General features: G+C 36.8%; 1 protein-coding gene across 1 annotated transcript in view; it reads left to right on the top strand.

Annotated features, from left to right (window-relative positions):
• Positions 1-2,001: 2,001 nt before the first annotated feature.
• LOC127947131 (copine-8-like) overlaps positions 2,002-19,161 on the top strand; it is a 57,747-nt gene continuing 40,587 nt past the window's right edge. Inside the window, exons 1-4 of the mRNA XM_052544121.1 lie at positions 2,002-2,165; positions 8,979-9,019; positions 13,906-13,952; positions 14,048-14,151. Of these exons, the coding sequence (XP_052400081.1) occupies positions 2,059-2,165; positions 8,979-9,019; positions 13,906-13,952; positions 14,048-14,151 (299 nt within the window). The 5' untranslated portion in view covers positions 2,002-2,058. The remainder of the gene's footprint in view (positions 2,166-8,978; positions 9,020-13,905; positions 13,953-14,047; positions 14,152-19,161) is intronic.

Below are 19,161 nucleotides of genomic sequence, written 5' to 3'. Positions count from 1 at the left end.
ATTTCAGCTGTTCTGCCAAGAGAGTTTCCATCCTCAAAGAAATGTTTGAATTTGCTGAAATTGAGTAACATACACTGTTGCGCCACGTCCCGACACAATGGTTGAGCCTGCTCCCTGCAATTCACAGACTTATCAACACCTGGCCAGCTGTGCGGAGCTACTCCTTGTCGCTGGGAGAGGAGGAGTGCCCCCGTGTCCTCTGGGATGCACTCCAGGGTAATGAGCATGGAGAGGAAGATGAATGCAGTGAGTTGGAGGTTACTCTCTTCTTCTTGCAAAATACTTTAAAGATGTTCACTGGTGCCGAGTCTTGAGAATGACAGTCTCACCTTAGTTGAAGTGTATGCGCTAATGAACGGCCTCAAAACCAAACTGCAGCAGCGCAAAAAATATTCTTTTTTCAGAGCAAAAGTTGACTTTGTCCTCCTCTCCTCTATTAACCTTAGGGTTGATAGGCTCAAGAGAGAATTCACAAGTTTCTATGATACTGTGGAGCAATACCTTGAGAAATGGTTCAATTTCTCAGAAACTGGGCACTGTTCAACATCCAGTGTTTCAATCTACAGGAAAAAGCAAGAAATCAGCTACCAGAAATTAACCGCAGCTGTATCTGCCCTTCAGATGGAGGATGAGCTTGACCTGGATGAGCTCTACAACGAGAGCTGTGTTCTGAAAGAGATATTGTGTCATCTGGAGATACACAGTCAACCTGTAGGTCAGCTTTGGGCCCAAGCACTCAGAAGCAGGTCTGCGTTCCCACAGTATGCCAAGCTACTGTCTTTCATTTTGAGCATCCCCATGAGCAATGCATACTCAGAACGGGTGTGAAACCTCCACAAAATATGCTGACATCAGGCCTCCACAACCAAGGTAGGCTATAGTTTTATTAAAGTTTCATTGTTTCTATTCATTAATCTAATTAATCTATATGCATAAAGACAATACAACCTTTTTGTCTCCTTTTTGTTTTAAGCCTTGATGAAGAGAGCGCAAGTTGCTGCAGCCGAGAGGAGGACAGTGATATGCGTACAGGAGTGATTGATTGTTCGCGGCACTGTGTACAAAAAATGCTTCACTACATAATTATTTCGTTATTTTCGTTTAAGCTTAATAGCGTTAGGCTATACAGAAAGGTCTAATTTACGCACTGTTACTTACAACAGTCATTGTTTGTTTGTTTTCTTTTCACAGTCACATTTGAGTTCATGATTTTAATGTTGTTGTTTTTTGTGGCAGACTAAAGACTAATGACAGACTGTTGATCTGTGAATAAAACTATGTTTGGTTCAGGTTTGAAATTCATTATCTTTTATTATAAGCTACACAGTCTAATATCATAGAATTACACTGTTATGGGAATTTTATCACAGAACTGACCTGAACCGAATCCTCATGTGATGAAGGATCAACAAACAGAACTAACAAATATTGCTACATGTGTGACTGCATCATATAATAATTATTAATTAATAGTATTAATAATATTAATCGTCTCTACGTCTTGTATTCATTTTTTCTAAAAATCCTGTCAAACGTGCACAAACTGACAGTCACCACCATAAGCTACTACTAAATATTGTAGAAACATAATTTTCTGTTAAGTTGCTCTGTAACGATTTGTATTGTAAAAAGCGCTATACAAATAAACTTGAATTGAATTGAAGTGATGCATGAATATGCAAATTGTGGACAAATTAAATGTGTATATTTAACATTCTTAAAGTAGACGGCCAACGTACTACAGGCTACTTGCACAATGTTTCATAAACTGCTATATTTATCAGAGACAGATAACAGAAAATGAGATATCTAGATTACAGTAGCCTATCTACACGCATGCTGGATGTTTTTATCTGTGAGCGGTTCACGCGTCTTCCTGTAGCGCACTTCTGAGCTCAATGACGCGCTTCTTGACGGGCAGGAATTCTCACGCTCGCGCGCCTGTGTCGCGTGACTCTCTCACGCGCGCGCACCCGCCCGCTCCGAATCCACGGGCTGAATGATGCTCGCGGTGCGTGTCCGTGGCAGCGCTCCCCCGGCAGCAGCAGCAGCAGCAGCATGTCCACAGTGATGAGTGGCTTATTGAATATGGCGAGTCTCGCGGATTTCGAGCCGCTCGCAGCGGTGATTCCCGCCACGAAAGTTGAGATCACCGTGTCGTGCAGGTGAGTGCCGCGCGTGGCTCTGTCACTGGTGAATCTGAATGCTTCTGTGATTCCGAACACTCACGCGTGCAGTTTCAAATGAAATGATAATTTGAAGGCTGCATCAGCATTTTCCATAATGCATTGCAATTTGAATGACTTTTTTAATGCCCGTGCTTGCTTATGTTTTTGCAAGGCTCATTTATAAAGTGCATTATTGGTGTTTTATTTATAATTTGCGTGCATCATTTGATTGCAAAATAATCATCTCGTGCTTATATTAAAACAAATAATATATGCGTCAGCTATGAAGGGACATTTGAGTGATTTAAATCAATCGTTCAAAAGTGTAAGTCTGTATAATACATTATAAAGAGTAGAAATTATGATTTTTCATTATGATTATATACAGTTTTATTTCAAGTGTATGCTGCATCAAAATACATGATAACATGACATCACTTGAAATCGGGTGTTATACATGCGTTATTATTATTATTAATGATATTTTTCTGCTCGACTGTATTTTAACATGGTTATTATTATTTACAATAACATGCAGCTAACTGTAAGATGTATTATATGGATTATGAATGCATACATAGATAATTCAATTTTTATGTTATAATGCATATGCTTTGGATTTATGATGCATTCCATCAGACAGTTCTTCAGTATTTCATCATATTTGCATCCATGAGGTGTTGATGTCCTGAGAAGCAGCGAGTTTATCTCTTTAACTTCCTTCTGACTTCAGAATTTAAAACAGGTGCTTTGTCCAAAGCTCAAAATGGACTTGCATTGATATGTAAAACTGCTGAATAACTGAGTAATTCAGTCATTGTTCATTATTAAAACGCATCTCTGTTCACACCTGAGGTGAGTGCTGAGAGAGCGGAGGTCTGCTGTGAATATATGAGATGATCATGAGGGTTATTTTCAGGGAGGAGAGGTTTGTATGCTGGATAAAAAATCATATTATTATTTGTTTAACAATAAACGGAAAAAGTTACGGGGACGCCAGTTTTGTACAGCACTTGTTTTATTCTTCTTCATAAATTATTACAATTATTAATTTCAGTACAGTACAGGTAAAAATTCATTCATTTTTAAATTGGAAAATAGCATGCAGTTTCAGCATCCAGATGTGTGTAAAATACTAACACCAAAGTTAGGTCTTAATAAATTACCTAAATAAGTCATTGGTCGTTGTGAAGGTGAAAACAAAAGCTATTCCTGCATTCTGCAGTGAAGCCTTTGGTCGAGTGCTTGTATCGACTGATTGACTCGTTTCGTCTGAGCACATTGAAGCGGGACCCTCCGTGCTGGAGGTCCTGTCAATACACACCTCAAGAGAAAGAGGCCGAGGACAACAAACAGGAGAAGAATCCTTGCTCTGGGCTTGAAAAACAGTGACAGGAGTGATTGATTGATTTCATCTGTCAGTCAGAATCATAAATCAGTCAGCTGTAAGCCATTCAAGAGTTCTAAACATTACAAAACAGAACATTACATAACATTGCATAAACAAAAACCTCATGTTTATTTATTAACAATGAATTAGGCAGGATGTGAGTATGGTATATATTCTGTCTAATTCAAACCCAATAAATAAACATGAACATTTTTAAATGCTACTGTTAAAACCTGTAAACTGTAGTATTTTTCAGGTTTTATTTGTTTGTTTTTTTCTTTTTTGCCCTAACACAATATATATATATATAAATATATATATAGTTGAGTGTTTACTTTATTGAACATATTTAAAAACCACAGCTTTTCACATCCCTGTGTCTATAGAATCAATATTGATTTAATCTGCTTTCAATACTGTCATAATGTCAGTCTTGATGACACTATTTGCTCGTCGATGTGAAGATCTTTACAGAGCGAGAGTTTTGACTCGGGCTTTCCATATTTAAGCCCCCCAGGGGGGACGTCCTCATTAGTGCCACTAAACTTTATCACACTTCATGCTTTAATTACATTCCTCATGAATTATTCCTCTGTGTTTTACCAGCAAATATGAATGCGGAACGAGTCCGGAAGAGGAGCAGGGATAAGCACTAATTAAATTAGTAAGAGGACAGGGAGTGTCGGTGGATGTGATTGGCAGCTGGGCTTGTTTATGATGGAGAGCGGCTGGTGTGGGCGGAGAGAGTTCCGCTTTGCTGGGATTTTAGATGGGAATGTGCTGTTTCACCGGGGAACAGCCGTGTAAATGTTTCATGAGGATGCTCGTTCTGGAGCATTTCTGCACTCTAGCTACCGTGAGGTTTCGGCCATGTGCTTTAATGGCTGGATCTGACTTTTTCAAGTGGCACATGGATCTACAGCGTATGGAGGGGAAACACATGTTCAGTCCTTGACTTTAATCTGTAAGATGCATAGAGCACTCTGGAACACATAGTCCTTTTTTAAATATATGAGATGTAAATGTAATAGGTGAAAGAGGTTCGGCTGACAAAAAAAGAAAAAGAAAAGACAAGAAAAGGGAATCCCTGTATGACATTTTAATACGAAATACGTTTGGATGTGTTTGATATACGAAAGCATTCAAAAGACAGAGTGATATGTATACAAATATACAAATAACCCACTGAGGGATAGTTAAGTTAATTAATGTGTTCATTAGTAGTTGATGCGATGCTGAAATGTTGAGAAAGCACTGCAAAATGATTTTGTGAATCCAGTGGTCAAATGCCGTGTGGTCTCTCAATTCTCTGTGTTATTACAGACATTAGAGGGACTGGTCATTGTGTAAATGTCAACAAAACTGGAAGAGTGTTTATAAGTGGTAGGCTATTATAGAAAGGAAAACTTAAAAGATAAAAAAAAGAATAAATAGGGAGAACCAATACATTATTCATTATTTATTGCTATTGTGTGAATCATTTGTTATCAATAAAAAAGTAACTGTAGTATGATTACAAGTATTTAAAAATGTCAAGTACTTAATTTTTGGGATCTGATAATGTAATCTTCTCATGTTTTTGTTTGTAGTTACTGGTCATACAGGTTATTTGATTATGTATGCATTTGGGATAATATGTTATGGATTATATTTCCAGGTAGAGTTATAGATCATTGTTATATACTGATTTGCATTAATCGGCACATTAGTCTAATGTGTTATGATGCATGGTTATACATTCAGTTTCAGTTGGGGTTATGTGTTATTGGTTACATGTTTGTACTTTTAATATATGTATTGTGAATTATATATTAAACTTGGCTCTTGGTTATTGGTTATACACTGTTTGCTTGTGTGCTATTGATTTTAATATTTAGATGAGTCTGTGGCTCATTGGTTATATTAATTTTCACTTTTGGTTTATTGGTTATATTCTGTGGCTATGTGTAGTTATGTTTATGGAGCATATATTAAGGTAGGTTTATGGTTAATTGGTCATATATTCAGTTGGGTCAATGAGTTCTTGGTTATAATATAAATTTATTTGGGCTTATATGTTGTGGGTATGGTTATGCTTATTTGTATGATTATTAGGGCCGGGACTCGATTAAAAAAATTAATCTAATTAATTAGAGGCTTTGTAATTAATTAATCGAAATTAATCGCATTTTAATTGCAGATAAATATTTGACCTGAGAACAGTGAGAAAGTAATTTTTTTTTCACATGGATTTATAGTATACCATTGAATAATGACTGAATACATAAGCTTAAGCATCAAAATATTGTTTATTTTTGTTCAACCAAGTCTAGACCAGTGCCATGAAGTGTAGCAATAGCATATTTAGAAACAATTTAGAAATAGTACATTTCAGAAATTCAGGAAGCTTATAGGTGCTGGAACCTTCTGTAAAGTGTTTTTTAAGTAAAACACAATACTGTCAATTACATTCAGAACATTGGAAACCCTGACTATTAGAAAACATCTCTCTGTTGCTTCAGAGGCCATAACATACTAAGCCCAACTCTCAATAACCTTGGCCAAAACAATAAAGAGTTCAACTTAAACTGTTGCACCAACAAAATAATACATAGTTGAACATAAAGTGTAAAGTCCACGCTAGCTGCTATATGTTTTGCGTTTAGGTGATACTTGAGGCTCGATGTGCTGCTGCGGTGATATCAAAGAGTATAGATACTCTTTGGTGATGTGCGAACGCTAGTTGGTGCTCCAGTATAATCGGTCCGCCGAAACTCATCCAGTGAGAAACGTTCCGCGGTGCAAAAATAAGTTATTAAAAATGCGGGATTTTTTTTTCTGTAATTAATTAATCTTAGTTAACGCGTTATTTTTTGTGTAATTAATTAATCTCAATTAACGCGTTAAAGTCCCGGCCCTAATGATTATATATTTGTTTGAAGTTTTAATTTATAGGTCATATATGCAGTTGGTATTTTGGGTGATATATTGAGTTTTGGGTTATATGCTATCAATTACATATTCATTTGAGCCTATGGCTAATTGGTCATACATTCATATGTGTTCATTAGGGGTTGCATGATTACTGATTCCTACTAGTTGATTTTTTATTTAAAAAATACTCGAGTTACTCGACTACTCGTGGTTCATGATGCTGTAAATGAAAATAAATTTTTTTATCTTATTAATTTATAACCTAATGCAACAATTACATATATAAATTGTCAAAACTATTATGACATTACATATTTAAATTTTCATATGACAGCCAGTATTTGTATTTGTGTCTGTAACAATCACAACATTTTTCGTATCGGATACAACATCGTACAGTAGCTACTTGATAAGAACGTTATGACTCTTTATCTTTTTTATCTTTTATTTCATAGTTATCACTGAACAAGTATGCCGTGTTAAACTAAAATAATTATTTATTTCTAAAATAATATTTATCATGCAAGCAGAGAGATGTCATGACAAACGTTTAGTGATCATTTGAACACGACTGAATCCATTCAATGCGCACATTTTCATTACATTAATTCTTTAAGCAAGTCTTAATGTTTAGTAAACTTCACCAAACAAATGTGCGTCTGCCACACAAACCAGCCATAGATAAAGATGCAAACATGTAGGACAAATAGACAATGTATCCGTATCTAAGCTGATTATAAGTCTACTCTCGAGAGATAATTGATTAGTGTTTTGAGAGACTGAGATGCAGCGCTGCTGTTTGATTGGTGAGCATGCTTTGCTTATTCCATTCATTCGTATCATATAGTAGCCTAAGGTTTAAATCATTGCCTTTTAAATAAATACAATAGAACGTTTATGATGAATTAATATAGGTATATTATTCTTGCCAAGCTCTGATTTCTGAGAGATGCACAGAGATACAACAGCAATGCTGTGTTTGATTTGCGCTCTTTTCATTCATAAAGTTTACATTAATTCACTTCACACTCGTGACTTTAGAGGTCTGTGTATAATATTGCGCTGATCCCCCTCACCTGTTATCTAGCAAACTCCGGACTGTGCCAGCTTCAGCCGAGTATTCAGGCAGAATTATTCCTTGTCTGTATTCATTTTTGAAGCCTTTATCCATGCCATTCGGAATAAGGTATTCTACTTCAGGCACGCCCCTAATTACATCTTTTAATTTTACATGCAACATAGATAAGGTCATAGACAGAAACAGCTCCACGCAATATTGTAGTCCTAAAATTCACGTCGTACTTGTAAACTCTTTGTACGCATTATGGTAAATGCATGCTCGAGTAGTTGATTGTTTCTGACAGCGCTGACTAGTGGTTGGAGTAGTCGATCACTCGACTACTCGACTAGTCTAAGCAAGCCCTAGTGTTCATAGTTACTTCCTGTTTACAGTTTATGAGGTAAATATTAAGATTTGTTAAATTATTTATATTCAATTGATGTAACGATTCACTCAACTCACGATTCCATTCGATTCACAATGCAATTCGATTCAGGATTTTTTTTATTTTATTTTTTTACAAAATTAGATTTAAGAGAAATTAAATGATGTTTTGTGCACTTTCCATTTTAAATGAGAGGCAACCGCTGCATTTTAATCCTGATCCAAACAAAGATGCTGCATACATGCAACATGAGCAGTTTTTAATCTAAATTAGATTGTATTATTTCGAAGTTTAAAGCAAAAAAATAATGGTTTGACATTTTCAGTTTTGTGAAATTATGCATAAAAAATATCAGCATGAAACAGAAACAGCAGACGAGCTGAATTGAGGTTCAGTTTATTGAGGTTTTACTGTTACTGATGCAATCATCCACTTTTCTTTGCACAATCATAAGCGCTCAGTGAGATTTCCTTCAGAGATTCACTGCCTTGATACTTGACTGATAGAGCAATATTACATTTATTTTCCTCACAGTTACATTGATACTTCAGGCACTGCTATTTGTATTTATTTATTGCATTAAATCTATTCAATTTTGTTAATTCATATAATTTCCTACAGTTGATTTAATAAAGAACTCATCTAAATAAGACTTATCTCTGATAATGACATTTCTCAGTGCTATGACACACAGTACAAAGTGATCCCTGCAAGAGAGATTGAAAGTTATATCACAGATTCACTCTCTCTCCTGAGACGCTTAGTCTCTCTCATGCACTTTTCAATCACGAATCAATTATGATACTGTGATGCTTTGCAATGCATTGAATCACAATGATGTATACTGCATCTTGGGATACTTGGCAATACCCTGCTTGAATGTAAAAAATAAATGAAATGAATGAGTTGTACAGATGTAGATTTAAAACCAATTAAAAAATCCACCCACATATTTTTTTTGGCTTGTAAACTGTGTTTGATTTGGGCATAATTTCTCTCCTGATTCAGACAACCTTTTTGAATGGGTCTTTATTAACTCCTATTTCTTTCTTTCTACTACAGAAACCTCTTGGACAGAGACACCTTCTCAAAATCTGATCCAAGTAAGCTTTTTTGGTATACATATCACATTATAAAATCTTATTCATTTAGTCTATCATGCACTGAAATATTGGAACAAAGATCGGTTTATCTGAAAACACTAGCTCACCTAAAATCACATTCCTTAAAGGGGTCATAGGATGCTACATGCACTTTTCCAAGTTGTTTAAACTGAAACATGTGTTGGCACCCTATAATGATAAAAAAAAAATTATCTGCTCAAATCGAGGCGATCTCAGATGTCTGTGTGACCTCACACAGACAGGCCCCTCCCACTATAGTTTGATTGACAGTGGCATTTCAGCACAGACTGGACTGGCATCTTACCTTAGACCCGCCCTGAGTGACTGTCATTAGTCCACCGTTGTTTCACCGCCGGAGCAGATGTGGTCAAAGAATGTCTTCTAGGTGATTGAGGTGTTCAGTTGCTGGATGTAATAATGAACATAGCAGTCGTCATTTACTCCTGACATCTGAGTTGCTGAAGATGCAGTGGATTACATTTGTTTTTGAAGGGAATGTGCCCCTGAGGTACGTAAATGTGTCTATGTTCGCGCAAATCATTCGTGATTCAGCTTCGCATCCAGAAGTGAGTATAAGGTTTTTTAATGAATCTTTGGAAATCATCTTTCCTAATAATGTGCTAATTAACAAGTTTCAAGATGAATGCAGCTAAAGTAAACATGCCCTCAGAGAGCGGCTCGGAAAAGGGGGCGGGGTCAGCAGAGCTCATTAACATTTAAAGGGAAATGCTACAGAACAGCTCACTCTGAAAAGAGCTGTTTTCTTTTCAAATAATTTAAATTTTAACCAAACTATGTTACAGACTTTCCATTAAGACCCTAAAGAATCATATAAACTTGCAGAAAATGGGCATCCAATGACCCCTTTAAAGCAGTCTAGGCCAAAATTGTGATAAAGTTACTGCTCATCAACAGAGCACCGATCACTGTAGGGAGCATCATTAGTGTGCAATATCTTTACTGCCTGCCTTAATTATGATGTTGTTTTATAAGAAATCTTGATTGCATGAAACCCTGCTGCATGCGCATATTCTTTCATATGCAGGGGAGTATATGAGTGATTGCATTGTGTAATCCAGATGTTGTGGCCGGTTAACATTCACAGCTTTAATGAACACACAGATAAGTTTGACCGCAGGCCCTGCATTGTTCATTCTGCTGAATGGCTGATTACACTGACTTTTTCTGACACACAAACACACATTATGTGCTCTAAAATATTTTGTTTTGATTATTTCTCTGCTAAGATTCTAAATTATATTTTCATCTTAAAATTGGGCCAGTTATATTATTTGGGAGGTACATAAAGTTTCAGCTTCTTTTAAAGGGGCCATATTCTACACAACAATATTACATTTCCCCCCCTGAAGTCAACTTAAAAATTTTGTTCACTATCATCAGCCTTGGTCAGGTTTCTAAATACTGAGTAGGTATTGCTATTTAAAAGTAAATGTCTTGTGCTAATTTGCTTATGGTTGCGATGTAACAATAATGCTGGATTCTGATCGTCCATTCTGAAGTATTTCAAAGTTATATTTAAAGATTCTACTCAGAGCTGAATTATGCATTTCTATGACAAAACTATCAACTCCGAAGCGTTCACATGCTTGTAGAACAGATGTAGTAAACTTGCGCAGTACAGCACAAGTCTGTGAAACATCAGTCACAATGAAAGAGCTTAAAGGGGACAACAGATGGCCATTTTCCTAGTTGGTATGATTCTTTAGGGTCTTAAATGAAATATCTGTAACATACTTTAATTAAAAATCCTCAATGTTCATGTAAAACAATTTCCTTTTTAACTTGTCAAAAAGAGCTCTGTTTACAGTGACCAGTTTCAGAGCATGTATCTTTAAATGATAATGAGCTACTGCTCACCCCGCCCCTTTTTTTCCGTGGGGGGGGAGTCTCTTTCCTCTCTCCATGTATGGCTCGGAGGTGCTCTTCTTCAAATAGCTAGCTATCTATGTATCTATCCTAGCTATCTGGCTACAAATGTAAACATCTTGCTGGATGACACAGTTACAGACTCAGATCAATTGACTGCGTGTGTTCTCTTCATCTTTTCTAAGCTGACAGACATGTCAGAAACCTAAACTAAATGCAAAAAAAAGTGACATCCAATGTCCCCTTTAAATCTATAAATGGCATGGTTGCGGCAGCAAATTTTTTATTTTACGTTTACTTTTGTTATCACTGTTGGCTAGGTTTAGGATCGGGTTTAGTGTAGGTGGTTTTTTCAAACGCAATAGAGCCTTAAGTTTGGCAAGCATTTTGAATCCTGAACCCAAGGTATGCTTACCTTTTGACATGCACGTTTAGCAATCATGTAGATCTCATTTGAACTCTTACTGTAAATGCATATGGTACATGTAGGCTTGAAATAGTACATCAATGCAACAAGAAATGATCCTTCCCCTAAACACGCCAAATACATAGCCTGTAATATGACATCAAGCGCTGTGGATGCCACACACACAGGCAGTGAGCGATGAGTCTATATTTAGCCGTCTGGAGTCCCTGATTCCAGCATCTTTTGGCCGGTGAATGTAGAGAGGAGTTGTAGTGCTGCATGACTGGCCCCATCACGTCAGCACAGTTCAGACTCAGCACATGTGCCGCTCCATATAAGACGACAATCCTGCAGCACTGATGATGATGATGATGAGGAAGGTCCTGGAATCTGAGGAAGGGCTGGGGATTGTTTGTGTTTGTCTGTAATTGTACCTCAACTAAGAAGAAATTATTAAAAAATAAATAACTAAAATCTAGAAAAACTCTGCACACATTCTACATTTTCAACAAACCTGTGAAATTAAAATGGACAATGGCATTTTCACTTTATGTACCCTACATTCGGTGGTTATTTAATACCAACTAGGCCTATGTGTAAATGTTTTTTGAACCTGTAGTTATTTATTCTCAGATCTATGGAACTGCATTCATAATGGGGTTCAGATGATTACTGATTACTGTCAGTCCTGTTCAAGACATCAGAGCTTAAACAGAACCAGAATGAAGCTGGTTAAAAGGTCACACCCAGGAACACACTAGGCCAAAACTGAAAGAAATTCTTGGACTCCAATGAACCATGGTGAGAGCCATTATCTCCAGATTAAAAAATAAAAACCTGCACATTAGTTAACCTTCCCAGAAGTCCTTCCAAAATTCCTCCAAGAGCACAATGCCAACTCATCCAGGAAGTCACACAAGACCCAAGGACAATATTGATGGATCCATGCAGGTCACTGTTCATGACTCGACTATTGGAAAGACACTGGGAAAAATGGCTGCCATGGAAAACCCAAAAGACTCGTCTGAATTATGCCAAAACACTCCCTGATGATATATTTTTGTCCACTGAGTTGAAAGTGGAACAGTTTGGAAGACAGTGTTCCCATTATATCTGGTGCTAGTTCTGCTTAAAGAACATCATACCTGCTGTCAAGCATGGTGGTGTGGGGATGCTTTTCTATTTCAGGGTCTGGGCAACTTGCAATAATTGTGGGAAACATGAATCCTGCTGTCTTTTGGTCTCTACTCTTTTTTTTACGAGTTTGGGCTAAATCACAAACTCAGAGCCCTTATCTCGAACAGCATGCCAAGTATGCATACACTTTTCTGTATCTGATAAGTGCAAACTCATGAAATATTGTTCTAAAATGTAGTATTCTAAAATAAAATAGTAGAAATTTCTTTCAAAAAATGTAATGTATCCTTATAAAAGTTATTTTATTTGCATAGTAAATCACCTTTAAGTTTAAAGGGGGCAATCGATCATAGGTGTTTAATATTGAAGACCATTTCCTCCACTGATTGAAAAAAGGTAATTACAAGTTTATGTGTCACAATTATGACTTTATAACTCTCATTTGTATGTTATAAAGTCGGAATTGTGAAAAAAAATAATGCTGTTTTACAAGAATGCAGAGTGCTGTGAAAGTGTATTTCCCCCCATTTTGATTATGTAATATAAAATAGTCTTAGATCTTCAGAATTGTGTGATGTAAACTCACAGCTGAAAGTTTCAAAATCAGAATTGCATAATAGAAAGTAGACTGAGGGATAAAAAGTTGGAATTAACCTTTTTCTTATTTATTCGGTGACGGAAACTACATTTCTATGACAACAAACAATAGATGTCCTATGGCAGTATATATTCTTGAATGTAAATTTCACTGCATGTTATTGTGTAGGTGTATTTTTAGAAAGTGTCCAGGTGGCCATGTACTTCTACACATCCAGCTGACAGAATGAAAGTTAAAAGAGTTTCTCAGTGCATGTAGACAGCTGAGGCAGATCTCTCTCTCTCTCTCTCTCTCTCTCTCTCTCACACACACACACACACATTCCTCTCCCAGGACAGATATCAGTACAGGTGGTCATAAACTTACACACTGTAAACTCTACGAGGCTATGGGGTTTAAACCGGATATAAAGGTGGAGATTTTGCATGCTCTGAGGACAGTGATGGACCTTTTTTAATTAGGCATATTTTTAGACACACTCTGATGGCAGGTATTGGCTCATGTTTAGAGGAAGGCCCCAAAGCAGTTGAACAGATGTTAAGAAATGGAATTATTTCAGCCACCTGCCGTTGCTTGTGATTTGAATTGGCGAGACATCTGAGCATGTGTGTGTGTGTGTGTGTGTGTTAATGACAAACTTCTCTCACTGCATGTGAGACAAATAATTGTATGCCCAAGAGCTCCACACATCTTTCTTTGCTTTTTGTGCATACTTGATTTCTTAATTTGCTGAATTAACAAACCAGGGCTGCTGTATTTTCACTCTTCTTTTCAGCAAGGTGGCGTTTTAATGTCCCAAGGCAGTTTTCATGCATCTTTATATTTGTTTCTGTGTAGTTTGTGTGCTGTACACTCAGACTGTGGCAAACAGGGAGTGGAGGGAGGTATTGTATTTCCTGAATTTGTGTTTTCAGACCTGTATTTTTTAATTGACATTGCTTTTGTTCATGCTGGTAATGTGATGCCCTTTATTGTTTAGTTTGGCAGGACAGAAGTCATTGATAACACGCTGAATCCAGACTTTGTGCACAAATTCATCCTCGATTACTTCTTCGAAGAGAGACAAAATTTACGCTTTGACCTGTAAGTATAATCAGCATATGAAAATGTTTATCTGTCTTTGAGTGTTTTATGTTTGGGTTTAAAACTGTGTGTTTTATTCTTAATTTTTTATTTTAGAACTCATATTGGGCTCATTCATAAAAAAAATAAAAAAAATAATAATATATATATAAAATTAAATGTCTCTAAATGTCAACTGGCGTAACCTCTAACTAAAATGCAATAATATATTTTCTTCACTGAAAAAAGTTTATGATTTACTTTACAGTTTTCACCCATACATTTCTAATTAATTTCACAAATAAATATAAAGAGATGGTATTTGGAACTTTTTTTTTTTTTTTTACAGTTTTACAGTTTTACTTAACTTATTTATACAAATAATAATAATAATAATAAATAATCACTTTTTTTTTTTTTTTTTTATAATGACAGACATTTAACAACATGGGGTGCATTTCCCAAATGGTCGCATGTGGTTACCAATAGTTTACAATGGAACTTGCAACCATTGTTAGCTAATGATTATTTTGGGAAAAGCACCCCTAAAGTTATATATATATATAGGCCAGTCATCTCCTCTATGCTCACTGTAAACAATCTGACATACAGAGACGACATTTACAACAGTGCTGTTTTCATAAGGAACATAGGAGACCTTTTAATGCAGTTTTGTATGATTTCACACATACTCTCTTTCTCTCTCTCTCTTTCTCTCACAAACACACATACACATACACACACACACACACACACACACACTGCCTGCAGGGTTTTGGCTTGCTGCTGCTCAGTGAAGCACATTTTATACAGCTGTATCCCAGAAATTACATTTATGCATTATTCACCTCCATCACACAAACACGCACACACACACACACACACACACACACAAGTGGTCAAACACATACTGCAGATCATCCATTAGAGCGGCCTGCTCCGTACTTACCACTACAAATTGTCTAGAGGCACATGATGCACATTATACATGAGCTTTTATTTACATGGGCTGAATAGAACATAAGTGACGTGTGTGTGTGTGTGTGTGCATTCGTGTGTATGGTTGATCGGTCATGTCATCAGCTCCCTGTCCTGATATTATCATATTCAGGATGTGACATTTTGATGGATATGTCACATCCATCTGTGTGTGAGTGTGTGTACAACTGACAGTTTTACACCTGGTCCCTTCTCACCCAGATTGCTCTTTTTTAATTATGTGAGATCTGGAGCTGTCCAGTGTGTATGTATATATATATATATATATATATATATATATATATATATATATATATATATATATATATATATATAAGTTTGGACACACCTTCTCATTCAAAGAGTTTTCTTTATTTTCATGACTATGAAAATTGTAGATTCACACTGAAGGCATCAAAACTATGAATTAACACATTTGGAATTATATACATAACAAAAAAAAACTGATGTCATGAAAAAATATGTCATATTGTAGGTTCTTCAAAGTAGCCATCTTTTGCTTTGATTACTGCTTTGCACACTCTTGGCATTCTCTTGATGAGCTTCAAGAGGTAGTCACCTGAAATGGTCTTCCAACAGTCTTGAAGGAGTTCCCCGAGAGATGCTTAGCACTTGTTGGCCCTTTTGCCTTCTGTCTGCGGTCCAGCTTGTAACAGTCACCGCCTGTCACAGGATCTTTTAGGACTGGTGGGTGCTATTTTCTTCCTAGCCACTAGGAGGATGCTAGAGGGCACATGGTATGGGATAAAACAGGAAGCATCAGAGTAAGTGCGAAGGTCTGTTTGATGCTGCCATATGGTTGTTTGCTAACTATCTTTCGAATCCTGTTTGAGAAACTGATTGTTTCCTGCTCAGACAAGATTGGTTTGGGGATGTAGCTAATGTTCCTCAGGTGTGGATGTAGTTACGTGATAGGAGTAAAAAAAAAAACTCTGCTTATAATCTTGGAGCACTTGTGTGATTCGTTTGAAGAGAGAAATAACGACTCCCCAAACAACTAAGCATTGGACATCCTCTTACTTCATCATGGTCTACCTTGGCCCCCACAGATAAGACTGACCATTTTAATTTTTTGAACTACTGAGACTTGTGGACCTCGGATGACTGTATTGGACACTTCAGTACACCAATATGTATATATAAGAGCATGATTGGAAATAATGAATTGATCGCTGTATAAGAAGTGTATGTTTTGTGATATAATGAGTTTTGATGTACAAGGAATGGGTAAAACTTTGAATTATATGAAGAAAGTAACATTGCACTTGTGGGTGGAAGAGTTTATTTTTGATCTTATTTCAACTGAGTTCAATTGAGTATTGCACACAAGATTACCCTTTTTTATATATAGCTGAACTAGTGCAAAGAAGCTGGGACTGTTATAGAATGGTGCCCGAATGGGGACTTGTGTTGTATATTAATGAGATCGGTTGATGTGGAGTGGTGTATGGTTTGAGGTTTAAATTGGGTAACAGAAATGTCGATGCCATCTCATGGAACAGAGGATGGGAATGAACCCCTGCAGATTTCACAGCTGGTACATTTGTGACTAGAAGAGACCCACCTCCCTTAAAAGATCTTATAAACACTTTTAGTGAACTGTATCTGGATTCAGATAATGATGATGAATGTGGTGCTCAACCTGCTAGTCGTCTTCCTCCTCCTCCTGATGATGGACTACCTGATTTGTATCTCTCCGACCAGTGTAATTATAAACTGACCAACCGAGTTACAAGTCTAGAGGGTGATGTAAAAAAGTGCCTGCAAGAGTTAGGCCTATGTTGCTCGCAAGAGAACTGTAGCAAACAGTGTAAATATTTGGAGGAAAAATTGAATTACAAAATTGAAAGGGAGTGTGGAAGAGTTAAGCACAGCAGGAAGTTAAGCATTCAGGATTTGGGACAATCAATGGTCGATTGCCTGAAGAGAAGAGAGGCTCAAATTGATGCTAAACTTAAAAGTTATGCTCATGTTGTATCTACTCCAGTTTCTCACGCTTCGACTAGAGCAAGCAAGCAAGCAAGCAACTTTATTTATATAGCACATTTTTAAACAACAGACGCTGCCCCAAAGTGCTTTACAAAATTAATAAAATTAAAATCATACAATAAAATAAACATACTTATTCAAAAGCTAAAGAAAACAAATACGTTTTTAAATAGGACTTAAAAGTTGTTACCGATGGAGCTGACCTCACATGGAATGGGAGACTATTCCAGAGTTTGGGACCTACTACAGAAAAAGCTCGATCTCCTTTTGATTTTAGACTACAACGAGGGACCTTTAAAAGCCGTTGATCGGTAGACCTAAGGACTCTAGAAGGAGAGTAAGGAACAATAAGATCACTGATGTACTGGGGTGCAAGGCCTGACAGCGCCTTGTAGACAAACAAGAGAATTTTAAAATCAATCCTGAATTTGACCGGAAGCCAATGTAAGGATTGTAGTACAGGAGTAATATGGTCTCTCTTTCTCACCCCCATTAACAGCCTTGCTGCTGCATTCTGCACTAACTGCAAGCGGGCAAGCAAAGTCTGGGGAAGACCAATATATAGAGAATTACAATAGTCAAGCTTAGATGTGATAAAGGAGTGAACCACAATTTCCAAATCCTTACTGGATAAAAAATGCTTTACTTTAGCAATTGATCTCAGGTTAAAAAAGCTACCTTTAACAACGGCACCAATCTGTTTCTTAAAGTTAAGTGATGAGTCCATAATAACCCCTAAACTCTTTACATGATTCGCAGTCTTTAGGGATAAGGATCCTAAATGATCAGGAAAGGCAGGTGAGACGGGAGAGCCTACAATCAAAACCTCAGTTTTACTCTCATTTAATTGGAGAAAGTTGCTAGATAGCCAGAGTTTAATGTCACTGTAACATTCCTGTGCTTTGTTCAGTGAACAGGTTTTATCTAAGCTCACAGGAAGGTAAAACTGGAGATCGTCTGCATAACAGTGATATGAAATACTATACTTCCGAAAAATAGCGCTTAGAGGAAGCATGTAAAGAGAAAACAGCAACGGTCCCAAAATCGACCCCTGAGGGACACCACAAACTAAAGGGGCCAATGTGGAAGAGAAGTCTCCCAAATTCACAGCAACTGTCCTGTCTCTTAAATATGATGCAAACCACTGTAGAGCTATACCCTGGACACCAACCCAACACTCCAGCCGATTGAGAAGAATTTCATGGTCTATCGTATCGAATGCAGCACTCAGATCCAATAAAACCAGAACAACATGTGATCCGGAGTCCAACGATAATAAAATATCATTAGTGACCTTGAGCAGTGCAGATTCTGTGCTATGACAGGTCCTAAAGCCCGACTGGAATGTATCTAAAATATCATAAGTATTCAGATATGAATATAGCTGCGAATAGACCACTTTCTCTAAAATCTTGGAAATAAAAGGCAATTTAGAAATTGGCCTAAAGTTGTTATGGACTGTATGATCCAAATTAGGTTTTTTTAACAAGGGATGAAGAATTGCATGTTTGAAACTTTTAGGTACTACTCCACTCATCAAAGAGCTGTTAATTATAGCTGTTAGGCTAGAACTCACAGTAGAGAAAACATCTTTAAAAAGATGAGTAGGTAGAACATCCAGTCTGCAACTACCTCCGTTCATTTTACAGACAATATCTGCTAACTGCGCTGAGGAAACCGGTTCAAAGTTTGAAAAAATATTAGACAGCGCAGGATTAATTGATGAACAGGATTGTAAAGGTACAATTTCACTTCTGATCTTCTCAATTTTTTGAGTAAAAAACAATAAAAATTCTTCACAAGTTTCTTGTGTGGCATCTCTCATGACATTCCTTGGGGGGTTTAAAATGGAATCAATTGTGTTAAACAGTACTTTTGGCCGGTTTGCATTATCTGAAATTACCGTAGAGAAAAATTTCATTTTTTCTTCCTTTACTACTTTCTGATAGTTAGCCAAAGAATTTTTTAACATTTCAGATGAAATTTGAAGTTTATCTCTCTTCCACTTGCGTTCAGCTTTTCTACATTCTTTTCTAAAAGTGC

This window comes from Carassius gibelio, chromosome A25, assembly GCF_023724105.1.
Source record: "Carassius gibelio isolate Cgi1373 ecotype wild population from Czech Republic chromosome A25, carGib1.2-hapl.c, whole genome shotgun sequence".
NCBI lineage: Eukaryota > Metazoa > Chordata > Actinopteri > Cypriniformes > Cyprinidae > Carassius > Carassius gibelio.
Note: the sequence above shows the minus strand (reverse complement) of the source record. Positions and strands in the feature narration are given on the sequence as shown.